Genomic DNA, 17,549 nt, shown 5'->3' with positions numbered 1-17,549 from the left:
CTGGGAGTGATAAGGGAGACCGGGTGTGTGAGAGAAACTGGGGACGAGAGAGACAGGGGGGTGCCTGAGAGAGCGGGGGTGTGAGAGACTGGAGGCGAGAGAGACCAGGAGTGACGAGAGACAAGGGGGGGGGTGCTGAGAGCAACCGGGGTGCAAGAGAACGGGGGTGATGAGAGACCGGGCGCAAGAGAGACCGCGGGCGTGAGACCAGCGGTGATGAGAAACCGAGGGGGCGAGAGAGAGGAACTGACAAGAGAGACTGGGGCGACAAGACAGACTGGGAGCATGAGTGAGACCGTGGTGAGATGGTGACCGGGGGTGAGAGACCGGGGATGACTAGAGACTGGGGGTGGGAGAGACCCTGGGGTGACGAGCGACCGGGGGCGACAATAGAGACCGGGGCCAAGAGAGACCGGGGGCAAGAGAGTGAGGGGGGCAGAGAGACCGGGGGCAAGACAGACTGTGGGCAAGAGAGACCGGGGGCGAGAAAGAGAGGGGGGATGAGAGACCGTGGGCGAGAGAGACCGGGGGTGAGAGAGAGGGGGTGACAAGAGACACAGGGTGTGAGAGAGAGAGACCGGGGTTGAAGAGAGACAGGGGGGCCAAGAGAGACCGGGGTGGGGGGAGAGCGAGAAGACAGGTGGTGCAAGAGAGACCGGGGGCGAGAGAGACCGGGGCGCAAAAGAGACGTGGGGTGAGAGAGACTGGGGGCGACGAGAGAGACCGGGGGCAAGAGAAAGTGGGGTTGAGAGAGACCAGGGGCGAGAGAGAGACTGGGAGCGAGAGAGGCCGGTGAGGGAGAGAGGCCAGGTGTGAGAGAGACAGTGAGAGACAAGACAGACCGGGGGCGAGAGAGACCGGGGGCAAGACACTGTGGGTGACGATATACTGGGGGTGACAAGAGCGACCAGGGGGTGAGAGAGACTGGGGGGCCGAGTGAGACCGGGGGAAGCGAAAAAGACCGGTGGCGAGAGAGACTGGGGGCGAGATCGACCAGAGGGTGACAAGAGACCGGGGATGAGAGAGACCGGGGGCGAGATAGAGAGACTGGGGGCGAGAGAGAGAGACCGGGGCGAAGAGAGACCGGAGGGTAAAAGAGAGGGGTTTGCGAGAGAGACCGGGGGGCTAGAGGGACGGGGAACAACGTGACAGACCGGGAGGGAGAGAGAGACCGGGCGGCGAGAAAGACTGGGGGGAAGAGAGACCAGGGGCGAGAGAGACCGGGGGAGAGACAGAGACCGGGGGTGAGAGATAGAGGGTGTGACGAGAGAGACCGGGGGCGAGAATGAGAGAGACAGGGGGTGAAGAGAGACCGGGGAGCGAGAGAGACCGTGGGCGGTCGAGAGAGACCGGGGTGGGGAGCGAGAGAGACAGGTGGGGCAAGAGAGCCCGGGGCGCAAAAGAGACCTGGGGTGACAGAGACCGGGGGCGAGAGACAGGGGGAGGCGAGAGAGACCGTTGGTCACAAGAGAGACTGGGGGCGAGAGAAAGTGGGGTTGAGAGAGACTGGGGGTGAAAGTGACCGGGGACAAGAGAGAGATTGAATGAGAGAGGCCGGGGAGCGAGACAGGCTGGGTGTGAGAGAGACAGTGAGCGACAAGACAGACTGGGGACAAGAGAGACTGTGTGCGAGAAACTGGGGGCAAGACACTGGGGTTGACGAGAAATTGGATTCAACAAGAGAGACCGGGGACGAGAGAGACCCGGGGGTGGGGAGGCGAAAGGCACCGGGGGCGAGAGAGATTAGGGTGAAGAGAGACCGAGGACAACGAGAGAGATCGGGGATGAGAGAGAGTCCGGGGGCGAGAGCAACAGGGGAGGGGAGAGTGAGAATGAGGGCGAGAAAGAGACCGAGTGTGAGAGGGAGTGGGTGACGAGAGAGACCGGGGGTGAGATACCGGAGGCGAGAGAGAGAGAGACCAGGGGCAAAAGAGACCGGGGGGGTGAAAGACTCCGGGGGCGAGAGAGATTGGGGTGGAGAGAGACCCGGGGGTGACGAGAGACCAGGGACAATGACAGAGACCGGGGGCGAGAGAGACTGGGGGGGCAACAGGGAGACCGAGGGAGAGAGAGAGGCAGGGGCCAAGAGTGAGACCGGGGGTGAGAAAGAGACCGGGAGCGAGAGATACTGGGGGCGAGAGAGAGAGATCGGGGGTGAAGAGAGACCGGCGGGGGGGTGCGGCGAGATAGACCGGTGGGGCAAGAGAGATCGGGGGCGAGAGACCAGGGGAGGCAAGAGAGACCAGGGGAGGAAAGAGAGACCAGGGGAGGTGAGAGAGACTGGGGGCGAGAGAGACCGGGGGGGCAAAAGACACTGGGGCAAGAGAGATTGGGGTGGAGAGAGACCCAGGGGTGACGAGAGACTGGGGACGACGAGCGAGATGGGTGGCGAGAGAGACTGGGGGCGAGAGAGACCCGGGGGTGACAAGTGACCGGGGGAGACAATAGAGACCGGGGGTGAGAGAGATCGGGGTTGAGAAAGACCGAGGGCGAGAGAGAGAGAGACCGGGGGTGAAGAGAGACTGGAGGGTGAAAGAAAGGGGTTTGCGAGAGAGATCGGGGGTCTAGAGGGACAGGGGACAACGAGACAGACCGGGAGTGAGAGAAACTGTGGGCGAGAGAGACGGGGGGCGAGAAAGACAGGGGGGGAGAGAGACCAGGGGGCGAGAGAGACCGGGGGTGAGAAAGACAGTGGGGGGAGAGAGACCAGGGGCGAGAGAGACTGGGGGCGAGAGAGACCGGGGGTGAGAGAGACCGGAGGCGAGAGAGAGAGAGAGAGAGAGATACAGGGGGCAAGAGAGAGACCGAGAAACGAGAGAGGCCGGGTGCAAAAGAGACAGGGGGCGACGGGACACACCGGGGGCAAGAGAGACTGAGGGCGAGAGAGACCGGGGTGATGAGAGACCGGGGCTGAGAAAGACTGGGGGTGAGAGTGACCGGGGGTGACGAGAGACCGGGGGCGAGAGAGGCCGGGGTGAGAAAGACCGTGGGGTTTGGAAGATACCAGGGGTGAGAGAGATTGGGGTGGAGAGAGACCCGGGGGTAACGAGAGACTGGGGACGACAAGAGAGACCGGTGGCGAGAGAGACTGTGGGCGAGAGAGACCGAGGGTGAGAGAGACTGGGGGCGAGAGAGAGTCCTGGGGCGAGAGAGAGGGGGTGACAAGAGAGACCGGGGGGTGAGAGAGACCGGGGGCAAAGAGAGACAGGGGGCGAGAGAGACTGTGGGCCAGAGAGACCGGGGGCAATGAGAGAGACTGTGGGCGAGGGAGACCAGGGGTGACGACAGAGACTGGAATCGAGAGAGACCGGGGGTGACAAGAGAGACCGGGGGGGCGAGAGAGACGGGGCGGGGGGGGGTGCGAGAGACCGGGGGCGAGAGCGACCAGGGGTGAGAGAGACCGGGGGCGAGAGAGACTGGGGGTGACGAGAGAGACCGGGGGCAAGAGAAACTGGGAGTGAGAGAGACCGGGTTTGAGGAGAGACCAGGGGTGAGGGACACCGGGGATGACAAGAGAGACCTCAGAAAGTGCTCCCTCAATACCTCAGATAATGCACCCTCTATACCTCAGAAAGTGCTCCCTCAATATCTCAGATAGTCCTTCCCTCAATACCTCAAAAAGTGCTCCCTCAATACCTCAAAAAGTGCTCCCTCAATACCTCAGAAAGTGCTCCCTCAATACTTTAGATAATGCTCGCACAATATCTCAGAAAGTGCTCCCTCAATATCTTAGAAAGTGCACAGTCCATATGTCAGAAATTACTCCCTCAGTACCTCAGGTAGTGCTTCCTCAGTACGTCAGATAGTGCACCCTCTATACCTCAGAAAGTGCTCCCTCAATACCTCAGATAGTCCTTCCCTCAATACCTCAAAAAGTGTTCCCTCAATACTTCAGAATGTGCTGCCTCAGTAACTCAGAAAGTGCTTCCTCAGTACATCAGATAGTGCTTCCTCAATACCTCAGAAAGTGCTCCCTCAATTCCTCAGAAATTGTTCTCAGTACCTCATAAAGTGCTCCCACAATAACACAAATAGTGCTTCCTCAATACCTCAGATATGCTACCACAATACCTCAGAAAGTGTCCCTCAATACATCAGGTAGTGCTTCCTTAGGACCTCAGATAGTGCTTCTTCAATACCACAGATAGATGTCCCCCCATACCTCACATAGTGCTCCCTAAGTACATCAGATAGTGTTTCCTCGGTACCTCAGATAGTGCTTCCTCAATACCTCAGATGTAATCCTTCAATACCCCAGATAGCGCTTCCTCAATACCTCAGGAAGTGCTACTTCAATGCCTCAGAAAGTGTTCCCTCAGTACCTCAGAAACTACTTGCCCAATACCTCAGAAGGAGCTCCCTCAATACCTCAGAAAGTGCTCGCTCAATACCTCAGATAGTGCTTCCTCAACACTCAGAAATTGCTTCCTCAATACCTCAGATAGTGCTCCCTCAGTACCTCAGATAGTACTTCGTCAGTACATCAGATAGTGTTTCTTCAATACCTCAGATAGTGCTTCCACAGTACCTCAGATTTGCTACCTCAATGCCTCAGAAAGTGCTCCCTCAGTATCTCAGAAAGTGCTCTCTCAGTCCCTCTGAAACTGCTCCCTCAATACCTCAGATAGTACTCCCTCAATACCTCAGATAGTGCACTCTCAATACCTCTGAAAGTGCTTCCTCAATACCTCAGATAGTGGTCGCTCAGTACCTCAGATAGTGCTTTGTCAGTACATCAGATAGTGATTCCCAATACCTTAGAAAGTGCTCCCTGAACATGTAAGATAGTGCTTCCACAGTATCTCAGGTTAATGCATCCTCAATACGTCAGAACGTGCTCCCTCAATACCTCAGAAACTACTTGCTCAGTACCTCAGACGGAGATCCTTCAATACCTCAGAATGGGCTCTCTCAATACCTCAGATAGTGCACCCTCAGTACATCAGAAATTGCTCCCTCAATACCTCAGAAAGTGCTCCCTCGATACCTCAGAAAATGCCTTCTCTGTCCCTCAGATAGTGCACACCCAATACCTCAGAAGGTGCTCCCTCAATACCTCAGAAAGTGCTCCCTCAATACTTTCGATAATGCTCCCACAATACCACAGAAAGTGCTCCCTCAATACCTCAAATAGTGCTCACTCAATACCTTAGAAAATGCACACTCTATATGTCAGACATTGCTCCCTCAATAACACAGATAGTGTTTCCTCAGTACGTCAGATAGTGCACCCACTATAACTCAGATAGATCTGCCCCCATACCTCAGAGAGTGCTTCCTCAGTACATCAGATAGTGCTTCCTCAATACCTCAGAAAGTGCTCCCTCAATACCTCAGATAATGCTCCCTCAATACCTCAGACTGTGCTCCCTCTATACGTCAGAAAGTGCTCCCTAATAACTCAGATAGTGCTTCCTCAATACCTCAGAAAGTGCTCCTTCAATACCTCAGAAAGTCCTCCCTCAGTACCTCAGAAAGTGCTCCCTCTATACCTCAGAAAGTGCTCTCTCAATACATAAGAAAGTGATCCCTTAATACCTCAGAAAGTGCTCTGTCAGTGCCCAGAAATTGTTCCCACCATAACTCAGATAGTGCTTCTTCAATACCGCAGATAGATCTCCCTCCATACCTCGGATAGTGCTTCCTCAGTACCTCAGAAAGTGCTCCCTCAGTACCTCAAAAAGTGCTCCCTCAATACCTCAGAAAGTGCTTCCTCAATACCTCAGATAGTGGTCGCTCAGTACCTCAGATAATGCTTTGTCAGTACATCAGATAGTGATTCCACAATACCTCAGAAAGTGCTCCCTGAACATGTCAGATGGTGCTTCCACAGTATCTCAGGTTAATGCATCCTCAATACGTCAGAAAGTGCTCCCTCAATACCTCAGAAACTGCTTCCTCAGTACCTCAGATAGTGATCCATCAATACCCCAGATAGTACTCCCTGAATACCTCAGAAAGTGCTCCCTCAATACTTCAGATAGTGCTTCCTAAGAAGCTCAGAACGTGCTCCCTCAATACCTCAGAAAGTGCTTCCTCAATACCTCAGAAAGTGCTTCCTCAGTACCTCAGATAGTGCTTCATTAGTAACTCAGACAGTGCTTCCTCAATACCTCAGGAAGTGCTCCCGCAGTAACTCAGATAGTGCACCCAAAATACCTCAGATAGTGCTCCCTCAATACCTGAGAAGTAGCTCCCTCAATGTCTCAGAAATGGCTGCACAATAACTCAGATAGTGCTCCCTCAATACCTCAGAAATTGCTCCCTCAATGCCTCAGAAATTGCTCCCTCTATACCTCAGAAAGTGCTCCCTCAATACCTCAGAAATTGCTCTCTCAATACCTCAGAAATGCTCCCTCAATAACTCAGATAGTGCACCCTCAGTACCTCAGAAATGGCTCCCTCAATACCTCAGAAAGTGCTCCCTCAATACCTCAGATAGTGCACCCTCAATACTGCAGAAAGTGCTCCCTCAGTACCTCAGAGAGTCCTCCATCAGTACCTCAGATAATGCTCCCTCAGTACCGAAGGTAGTGCTTCCTCAGGACCTCAGAAAGTGCTCCATCAACAGCTCAGATCGTGCTGCCTCAGTACCTCAGATAAGGCTCCCTCAGTACTCTGAAGATGCTTCCTCAATAGCTCAGAAAGTGCATCCTCAGAACCACTGATAGTGCTCCCTTAATACATCAGAAACTGCTCCCTCAGTACCTCAGATAGTGCACCCTCAGTACCTCAGAAATTTCTCAATCAATACTACAGATACTGCTCCCTCAGTACTTCAGGTAGTGCTTCATCAGTACCTCAGATAGTGTTTCCTCAATACCTCAGAAAGTGTGCCCTGAACACCTCAGATAGTGCTTCTACAGTACATCAGATATTATACCCTCAATATGTCAGATAGTGCTCCCTCAATACCTCAGTAAGTGCTCCCTCAATACCTCAGATAGTGCTCACTCAATACCTCAGAAAGTGCTCCCTCAGTACCTGAGGTAGTGCTGCCTCAATACCTTAGAAACTACTTGCTCAATACCTCAGAAGGAGCTCATTCAATACCTCAGAAAGTGCTCCCTCCATACCTCAGATAGTGCACCCTCATACCTCAGAAATTGCTCCCTCCATAACTCAAAAATTGCTCCCTCAATAACTCAGAAAGTGTACCCTCAATATCACAGAAAGTGCTTTCTCAGTACCTCAGAAGTGCTCTCTCAATAACTCATAAAGTGTACCCTCAATACCACAGAAAGTGCTCCCTCACTACCACAGAAAGTGCTTCCTCAATACCTCAGGTAGTGCTCCCTGAATACCTCAGATAGTGCTTCGTCAGTACATCAGATAGTGTTTCCTCAATTCCTCAGAAAGTGCTCCCTGAATACCTCAGATAGTGCTTCCTTGGTACCACAGACTGTGCTCCCTCAATACCTCAGAATGTACTCCCTCAATACCTCAGAAAGTGCTCTCTCAAACCTCAGGAAGTACCTCCTCAATACCTCAGAAAGTGTTCCCTCAGTACCTGAGGTAGTGCTGCCTCAATACCTTAGAAACTACTTGCTCAATATCTCAGAAGTAGTTCACTCAATACCTCAGAGATTGCTCCCTCTATACCTCAAAAAGTGCTCCCTCAATAACTCAGAAAGTGTACCCTCAATGCCACAGAAAGTGCTTTCTCAGTACCTCAGAAAGTGCTCCCTCAGTACCTCAGAAAGTGTACCCTCAATACCACAGAAAGTGCTTTCTCAATACCACAGAAAGTACTCCCTTAGTACCTCAGAAAGTGCTTCCACAATACCTCAAAAAGTGCTCTCTCAGTACCTCAGAAAGTGCTTCCTCAGTACCACAGATAGTGCTCCCTCAATACTTCATAAAGTACTCCGTCAATACCTCAGAAAGTGCTCTCTCAAACCTCAGGTAGTGCTCCCTCAATACCTAAGGAAGTGATCCCTCAATACCTCAGAAACTACTTGCTCAATACTGTGCGAGATAGGTGGCTATCCAGCCCCATCTACGGCACTTTTCATTTCCCTTCCCAGGAACAAAGACACGGAGGAGTCAGTCCAAAACTTTTCATTCAACTTTGCAAAGTCGGGTGCTGTTCCCAAAGGTACACACACACAAGCATAGTAATCTCCACACATTATATACATGTATATGTGGGCTGGGTTTACTACTGCTGCCTTGACCAACGAGTGCTCGGATTCCCCACTGTTTTCCTTATTTGGGTTCTGGTGCCTGGGATTCTTTTATCATTCACTTGGCCAATCAGTGTTTGAGCTTCCCGTTCTTCCCTTATATGGATGATGTTGTACAACTGTGGTTAAGGGCGGCCTCTCAACTATCGAGGAAAGCTGTTACAACTGTTTCATTCATATAAACGTGGGGGAGGTCCGGCAACAGTTGAGTGTCTGCTTGTGTTTACTATGAGGTAGAAAAGACTAAAAGGCAGCTAACCGTTTAAAAATTACACTACCCCCTACAAATCCCCCGTGTCTTTTCTTACGGCCTGTAATTTTTCAACCGTAAGTTTCTTCTCCAGGGCATTTAATAACTCCCGAGCTTGTTCATCAAGCTGCCCTTCTCTAATACTACCCCCGGCCAAGCTGGATTCACGTTGTTCCATCTCGAGATTTATTCGTTCAACCTGCCCATAGGGAACATCCTTCTTAGTAAGGGCGGTTTCGATCAGTCGTTGAGTTAATCCCCGGACACAGGGAATAACGCAACACCCAAGGGCAGTGAGTACCCCTGCCACCACTATACATGAGACAAGAAAGGGAACGACCACCCCCGTCCATTTACCGAACCAAGCTTCCAACCAGTCCGTGAGGCCAGAGTCGATGCCCGAGTTTTCGGCCAGTTCGTCCGCCAATGCGGTGAGTCCATCCAGGGCGCGGGTGATGGACCCATCAGGGGCTGTGTTGTCGGGGATGAAAGTGCAGCACTGAGTGCCTATCATGACACAAACACCCCCCTTCTCTGCCAACATCATGTCTAAGGCCAACCTATTTTCCCACGCCATCCTACTAGTGGCGTCCAGTTGTTCTGCTATTCCTTTCACTGCATCCCGGGTATAATTAATGAACCTCTGCTGATTGTAGTAAATATAATTAATCCAATCCAAAATCTTATTGATGGTCACCCACCAGAACAGTGACGACTCAAAACCCGCCGCTATCTGGTTCCTCGCCTTGTATTCGTCAGGAACACCCCTGGGGACCCCTATGGCATCTAAATATATGTTATCATCGAAAGAGGTCTCCAAAGCTCTCTCAGTTCTTCCACTAGAACGGGGTTGCTCTTGTTTTTCGAATGCCAGGGTGAATGGGATGGCCAATTGAACGATCGCACAAGTGCCCGTCCATTTTCGGGGCAGGGTCGGTTGCAGAACCCTCCCACCACAGTACCACCAGAGGTCTGCCCTAGGTACATGAATGTGGGAGTAATTCCCGCCCCCGGTAGTTTCATTGACCAGCCGGATTGATCCGCTGCACTTGTCAAATGTCCCCACATCGTTGTCCCACTGTAGTCCCGTCCGAGAGACGCAGGCCTGGAGCGTACCCGTTACCCCTGAGAATGATGGCAGGCGGGGCGCCCCCTCAGACCTGACGGGGGGAAACTTCAAACTCAAGGGTCGACAAGTGGGGTCGTTCCAGGCCTCTCGGTCCTGGTACAGCCTTATCATGCAGTCCATGGCTCGTGGGTGTTTCTCCCATCCCAGCGGGAATGGGACCACCTGAGGGTTAGGGCGGGCACTCGTGCATGCGTAGCAATCACTCTTTTTCATGCTCCTCACAGTATATTTGACCCATTCCATCCAGGCATTCGCCTCCCCGTATCCCGTTTCTATTTCAAAGGTCTTTTCCAAATCCGTTGTCTCAATTATTCTAATTTTTTCCTGCTTATCAGTGGTGGATGAGCCCCCAGACTCAGCTTCAATGACCGTGATATACGTGCAGCACAGCTGCATTCCCCCCCCATCCTGCCTGGCCCCCAACTCTAATACCCAGTATCGTTCTATTAAGTCTCGCCCCGTTCTTTTGCAAGTTCTTTATGGTCAGATAAAGCGGATTGCACCGATTATGCCCACAATCTCGTCCAGGGGTGATGGGATCACGGACAACTGACACCATAGCCTGGACCCCGGGGGCTGGAAGCCTACTTAGGCCTTCCCTACCATACAATTGTAATACTAACGTCTGACCCTGGAATCCCCTTTCTCTCTCTAGATTCTGCTTAGTTTGATTCAGTTGACTTTTAGTCCTATAGGGCACCAACTCACATAGGTCTAAGCTAAGTGTCTGTGTTGATTGGTTGGCAAGCACGGAGATGGTGAACCACTGACGGTCCTCTATTTGTTTCATCCGGAGGCCAAATTGGGTAACACGCACACTATGACCCAGCCCAAGGACAATGGCATAGCAAGTTAACAATACGATTGACTGCATTTTGTCGCGACACCCGTAGCCCGAGGGCACAGTTCCTTTAGACTCGCCAAAGTCCGATTAGTTCTCAGGGTCTCTGTTCCTTAGATGCCTTTGTCAGAGAGGTTCGTTCGTCCTCCGTCGGTTGTGGCACTGGTCCCTTGACTCGAGTGTAATGTGTCCAGCCCTTTTCGGCCGTACGGACAGCCGTTTCGGTCGTCAAAAGTACCAGGAAGGGACCGTCCCAAGTTGGTTCGAGGGTACGTTGCTTCCAGCTTTTAATCAGGACCCACTGACCCGGCTTGACGGTGTGCACCGCAAACTCGAGGGGCGGCGTCTGTGCCAAAAGTCCCTGTTGGCGTAAACGAGATAGAGCAGACCCCAGAGCCACCACATATTTTTGCACAAACATATCCCGAGACTCAAATACAGGAGGTTCCCCCTTCGGCCCATGGAACGGGAGGCCAAGTAACATTTCGAAAGGGGAGACGCCCAAATCCCGCCTTGGCTGGGTGCGAATTTGCAACAGGGCAAGGGGTAGGCATTTGGTCCAAGGCAGGCCGATTTCACTAGTGAGTTTGGTTAGCTGCTTTTTGATGGTCTGGTTCATTCTTTCGACCTTGCCCGAGGAGGAGGGATGCCAGGGGTTGTGTGCAAATCCCAGTCAATCCCCATTGCTTGCACTACATTCTGGAGGACGGTCGAGGTGAAGTGGCTCCCCTGGTCAGAGTCAATAGCGCGGGGTAGCCCAAATCGTGGGATGATTTGCTCGAGTAGAATCTTGCTAACCTGAGTTGCCGTTGCCGTGGTAGTGGGGAAAGCTTCCACCCATCCTGTCAGGTGATCTACCACTACTAATAGATACTTCAGGCGACCTATGGGGGGAGCTCAGTGTAATCTACCTGGATATACTCAAACGGCCTATAGGCCGGACTCCTACCCCCTTGTCTTGCATGCTGCCGCAGCCCCCTTTTGTTAATCTTTCGACATGTTATACAATCTCCTGTGACCTGCTTGGCTACCGTGTACAGACCAGGGTGAGCATATCGGCGCAGGAAGGCATCACACAGTGCCTGGGCGCCCCAGTGACCCCCTTGGTGTAAACGGGCAATAATGTCCCGCGTCAACGGTCGATTTAGTAGCTGGCGGCTATCGGGTAAGGTCCACTTGCCTTCCCTATCCTTTGTACCCCCCCAGAGACGCGAGAAGAGTTTCTTCTTTGTCAGTAAACGTGGGCACTTCGGTAATTTCGGATATCTGTGGAATCCTTACCAGGCAGTTTATTACTTCCTTCCCCATCCCAGCCAATTTTGCCTGTTCATCTGCCAATTGATTCCCCAGGGTCTCTATTTTATCGTCTTTCTGGTGTCCTTTCACATGTACTACAGCAATCTCTTGTGGCAGCAACAAATCCTCCAAGATCATGGCTACTAGTTCCTCGTGGACCAACTCTTTTCCTCTACTATTTATCATTCCCCTTTCTTTCCAGATCTTCCCAAAGGTGTGTACTACCCCAAAGGCATACTTAGAGTCAGTGTAGATTGTCCCGGCTATTCCCTTTAAATTCCTCAGAGCCCGGTGCAAGGCGTACAATTCGCACGTTTGTGCCGACCAGGCATTCGGTAGCCGTCCACTTTCCACTAATTCCCAACCAGTCTCACTAATGACTGCATAACCGTTGTGTCTCTTCCCATCTATCACTCGAGAGGACCCATCAATGTACCACCGCCTTCCTGCATGTAAGGGGGTATCCCTCAGATCTTCCCTCACTTTACTCTGGGACTCTATTATGTCTGAACAGCAGTGTTCCAGTTCCTCCTCCCCTTCCACATTCCAAAGAAAGTCCGCCGGCTTCTGGCAGCCCCCGACTTCTATTCGGAGGTCTTCTCGGTCTAACAATATGGCTTCATATTTCAGAATTCTCGAGTCAGTCAGCCACCTCCCGGCCTTCTGATTCAGGATAGTTCGAACCTGGTGGGGAGTAGTGACTGTCAAGGGGGCCCCGAAAGTCAACTTCCTGCTTTCCTCTACCAGCTTTGCCGTGGCTGCCACCGCTTGGACACACTCCGGCCACCCTCGGGAGACTGGATCCAGAATTTTTGACAGGAAAGCCACGGGCTTCCTTTTACCCCCCCAGTCCTGGGTCAACACTCCAAGAGCGGTTCCCTCTCAGGAGTTCACAAAGAGGCGAAATGTCTTACTAAAATCCGGCAAGCTTAAAACAGGTGCGGCCATCAATTTTCCTTTTAGGATTTCAATTAACTTTTTCTCCTCCTCCTCCCATTTTATTCTGTTGGGTGCCTCCTCAATGAGTTTTAGGTACAAGTCTTTAGTAAGGGGGGCATAGTCGTCTATCCATAACCGACAATAGCCTAAGAGTCCCAAGAACTTCCGCAACTCCCCCTTGGTCGTTGGGAGGCCGAGTTCGATTATTGCCCGCACTCTTTCCGGACTTATTCGTTTCTGTCCCTGGCTTATCAAGTGTCCCAGGTACTTAACCTCTTTCTCGACATATTGGAGCTTCTTCTGACTCACTCTTAACCCCTTCTCAGCTAGGTAATTTAACAGGGCATTAGTCCCAAGTAGGACGTCCTCCTCCGCCGGTCCGGATAAAAGGAGATCGTCCACGTATTGTATAAGCTTAAGGGCCGGGGACAAGGTTAGTCCCTCCAATAATTGTTCCAGAATCTGCCCGAACAGAGTCGGGGACTCAGTGAATCCTTGGGGGAGTACGGTCCACCTGTACTGTTGTTTTCTGCCAGTATCAGGATCCTCCCATTCAAAAGCAAAAAGATCCCTACTGTCCTTGTCCAGGGGACACGCCCAGAAGGCATCCTTTAAGTCTATAACACTAAACCAGCCGTGGTCCGGGGGGATTCGCCCCAGAATAGTGTATGGGTTCGGTACCACAGGGTGCCGTACTTGGACAATTTTATTTACCTCCCTTAGGTCTTGGACCATTCGGTAGCTCCCATCCGACTTCCGGACCGGCAGGATGGGGGAATTGTATCGTGACATACAGGGCTCTACCAATCCATCTTTTATTAGGTCTTCCATAACTGTCTTCAGGCCCTGCCTCCCTTCCCAAGAGATGGGGTATTGGCGCACTCTGACGTCGGGGCTCTGGGGCTTTAATTTTACCTCCACAGGTCGAATTGCGAGTCCCCCCCAGTTCCCTTTGGCGACCCAAACCCTAGGGTCTATCTCTGTCAATCGGGACTCACTAAGGTATGACATGGTAACGGCTAATTCTTCCTCTCTCACTTCTGCCCCGTCTCGCTTCTCTCCCTCTCCAACTTTTCTTCGACGTTCCTCTTTCCACCCCATAACCTCCCTCCCCCATTCCGGTGGACTTACAAGCTTCCCGTACGGCTGCCACCATCATTTTTGTCTTATGTTTCTCCCTTATTACATCCCTCTGAACGTACACCTTCTGTGCTTCCCGTAATAATTCTGCAACATCCTTTTCAGCCCAATCCTCCACTTTCTGTAATTTCTTCTGAATGTCAGGCCATGACTTAGTCACAAAGTGCACCTTAAGCATGCTCTTGCCTATTTCCCCATCGGGGTCTAAACCTGAATACTTTTGCATGGACTCCTGCAAACGGTCTAAAAACTCACTCGGGGATTCATCCTTTTTCTGTCCAACTTCAAATGCTTTTGCTAAATTCCGCTGTTTGGGCACACAGGTTTGGATTCCCCTGATTATAAGGCTTCTGAGGTCTGTCATATTGGCCCTTCCCCCCGCGTCGTTATGATCCCACCGGGGGTCCTCTAAGGGTACTTCTGCTCTCCACGCTGAGGGCCGTCCTGATGCTCCCTATCCCAAATGGCCATTGCACTATTCCGGATCATAACAATTTCATCGTAATTAAATAGTATTCTCATCATGGCCTGCAGTTCATCCTATGTGTATATACTGGGCCCCAGAAATTGGTCCAGTTGTATTCCCACACTGACGGGGTCGTCCAGTAGACGGGGTCGTTCATTACGGAGTTGCCGGATATCCCCAGAATTTAAAGGTTGTACTACGAACCCGGTCCGTTCGTTCCCAAACGGCACCTCTCGTAAGGGGTTCAGCTGTTCAATATTGTCACTCCTCCCAGCTCTCAATCCCTCTTCTCGACCTCTCCGCATCTCGAGTCGGACTGATTTCCTAGTGCCTGGGGTGAGTTCTGTGCCCCCTCCTGTACCCCCCCCAGCAGTCCCTTCCTCACTGGTCGTAGCCTGCTGGGACTCGGAATTATCCATCGCAGGAGGGAGGTCCGCGCTGGACGCCTGGTCGTGCGCGGGTGGTATATACGGGGGCGGGGAAGACGGTGGCAAACCGTCGGTGAGGATGTCCCAAGACTTCTGGGGCTTCCTCGGGTCTGTTTGGGGAATCAGAGGATAGAGACGCGTGGGACTCTCGCCGTCGCCCGCCAACCAGGCGGCGGCATATTTGCTCTCCTCTGGGTCAAACGGTTGTTTTCTGTTAACATATACATTTAGGATTTGACACACCCAGTCTTCATCAGACCCATACTCGGACCAAACTACCGAGGGGGCGCGGATAGGTTCTTTGGTCCATATAAAACAACAATATTTTATCATGGTCTCTTTCTCTAAGTCCTTCGTTCTACTACTGTCCGTCCATAGACTTAACTTCCGACCTAATGGACAATCGGGGGGTATTTCTTTCCCATTTGCAGTCTTCCCTGACTTTTCCTTAGTAAATCTAGAAGTCTGATTTCCCATGGTTTATCTTCGGTCCTGGTCTTAAACGCCCAAAGCGTTTTCACAGATGACCGTCAAAACCACAATTTCCCGTGGTTTATCTTCAGTCCTGGTCTTAAACGCTCAAAGCGTTTTCACAGATGACCGTCAAAACCACAATTTCCCGTGGTTTATCTTCAGTCCTGGTCTTAAACGCCCAAAGCGTTTTCACAGATGACCGTCAAAACCACGCGGCCAACAAGGAAGAACAAAAGAATCTCTTACCTTGATCCGTTCACGGAGTTGTCTGGCCTTTTAAAATGTGTGTACCCCCGTGTATAGTCACTAACCGGTCGTCCCAGCACTCGTCCGTGTGTTCCTTTTCCAGGATTCAAAATTATTTTTAAATGAGCCGGGTCACATCGTCTCTTGGCCGACGGCCAACGGACCAAGCCGATCAGTGAGAAGTATAAATATATACTAGACGCGTCTTTGTTGTAATCAGGCTTGATCCGTGAGCCGAAGAGACTGCCCCCCCCCGGCAATAATTATTTCATCCCGGACGAGCCCCCAATTGTGCGAGATAGGTGGCTATCCAGCCCCATCTACGGCACTTTTCATTTCCCTTCCCAGGAACAAAGACACGGAGGAGTCAGTCCAAAACTTTTCATTCAACTTTGCAAAGTCGGGTGCTGTTCCCAAAGGTACACACACACAAGCATAGTAATCTCCACACATTATATACATGTATATGTGGGCTGGGTTTACTACTGCTGCCTTGACCAACGAGTGCTCGGATTCCCCACTGTTTTCCTTATTTGGGTTCTGGTGCCTGGGATTCTTTTATCATTCACTTGGCCAATCAGTGTTTGAGCTTCCCGTTCTTCCCTTATATGGATGATGTTGTACAACTGTGGTTAAGGGCGGCCTCTCAACTATCGAGGAAAGCTGTTACAACTGTTTCATTCATATAAACGTGGGGGAGGTCCGGCAACAGTTGAGTGTCTGCTTGTGTTTACTATGAGGTAGAAAAGACTAAAAGGCAGCTAACCGTTTAAAAATTACACTACCCCCTACAATACCTCAGAAGGAGCTCCCTCAATACCTCAGAAAGTGCTTCCTCAGTACCACAGATAGTGCTCCCTCAATACTTCATAAAGTACTCCGTCAATACCTCAGAAAGGAGCTGGAGTTGGATGAACTTCGGATCATTCGGGAGGCAGAGGGGGTCATAGATCGGAGCTATAGGGAAGTAGTAACTCCAAAGATGGCAGATAGATGGGTGACAGTGAGGGGGACTGGGAGGAAGCAGCCAGTGCAGGGACCCCCTGCGGCCGTTCCCCTCAAGAACAAGTATACCGTTTTGGATACTTGTGGGGGGGACGACTTACCAGGGGTAAGTGACGGGGCTCAGGCCTCTGGCACGGAGCCTGTCCCCGCTACTCAGAAGGGAAGGGTGGAGAAGAGCAGAGCAATAATAATTGGGGACTCGATAGATCGGGGCACAGATAGGCGGTTTTGTGGGAACGAGAGAGATTCACGTTTGGTATGTTGCCTCCCAGGTGCAAGGGTACATGATGTCTCTGATCGTGTTTTCCGGGTCCTTAAGGGGGAGGGAGAGCAGCCTGAAGTCGAGGTCCATATTGGCACCAATGACATAGGTAGGAGGAGTGCTGAGGTTGTTAGACAGGCTTTTAGGGAGCTAGGTTGGAAGCTCAGAGTTAGAACGAACAGAGTTGTTGTCTCTGGTTTGTTACCCGTGCCACGTGATAGAGAGTCGAGGAATAGGGAGAGAGAACAGTTAAATGCGGGGCTACAGGGATGGTGCAGGAGGGAGGGATTTCGGTACTTGGATAACTGGGGTTGTTTCTGGGGAAGGTGGGACCTCTATAAACAGGATGGTCTGCACCTGAACCTGAGGGGAACCAGTATCCTTGGGGGGAGGTTTGCTAGTGCTCTTGGGGGGGGTTTAAACTAACTCTGCAGGGGCATGGGTACCCAGACTGTAGCTTTAGGGTGCAGGACCTGGAGTTAGGAATATGGCATCAATCTTAAAGGAGGGTGCCTGTAAACATTAGAGTGGCTTGAAGTGTGGAAACTTTAATGCCAGAAGTATACGAAATAAGGTAGGTGAACTTGCAGCGTGGGTTGGTACCTGGGACTTCGATGTTGTGGCTATTACGGAGACGTGGCTAGATCAGGGACAGGATTGGCTGTTGCAGGCTCCAGGGTTTAAATGTTTTAGTAGGGTCAGAGGTGGGGGTAAAAGAGGGGGGGTGTGTGGCCTTGCTTGTCAAAGATAGTATTACAGCGGTGGAAAGGAAGATGGACGAAGATTTGCCATCTGAGGTAGTTTGTTTTGAGGTTAGGAATAGGAGAGGTGAGGTCACCCTGTTAGGAGTCTTTTACAGGCCTCCTAATAGTCCTAGAATCGTTGAA

The 17,549-nt window shown here is 51.7% G+C and overlaps 1 protein-coding gene across 1 annotated transcript; it reads right to left on the bottom strand.

Moving 5' to 3' along the window:
* Positions 1–8,220: 8,220 nt before the first annotated feature.
* Positions 8,221–15,411, bottom strand: LOC140487194 (syncytin-2-like). The gene is made up of 2 exons (XM_072586838.1): positions 15,396–15,411; positions 8,221–10,767 (listed from the first exon to the last, which is right to left on the bottom strand). Exon 2 carries the CDS (start codon positions 9,959–9,961, stop codon positions 8,468–8,470), a length of 1,494 nt encoding a protein of 497 aa, XP_072442939.1. The 5' UTR covers positions 9,962–10,767; positions 15,396–15,411; the 3' UTR covers positions 8,221–8,467.
* Between the last annotated feature and the right edge of the window lie 2,138 nt (positions 15,412–17,549).

This window comes from Chiloscyllium punctatum, chromosome 16, assembly GCF_047496795.1.
Source record: "Chiloscyllium punctatum isolate Juve2018m chromosome 16, sChiPun1.3, whole genome shotgun sequence".
NCBI classification, from domain to species: domain Eukaryota; kingdom Metazoa; phylum Chordata; class Chondrichthyes; order Orectolobiformes; family Hemiscylliidae; genus Chiloscyllium; species Chiloscyllium punctatum.
Note: the sequence above shows the minus strand (reverse complement) of the source record. Positions and strands in the feature narration are given on the sequence as shown.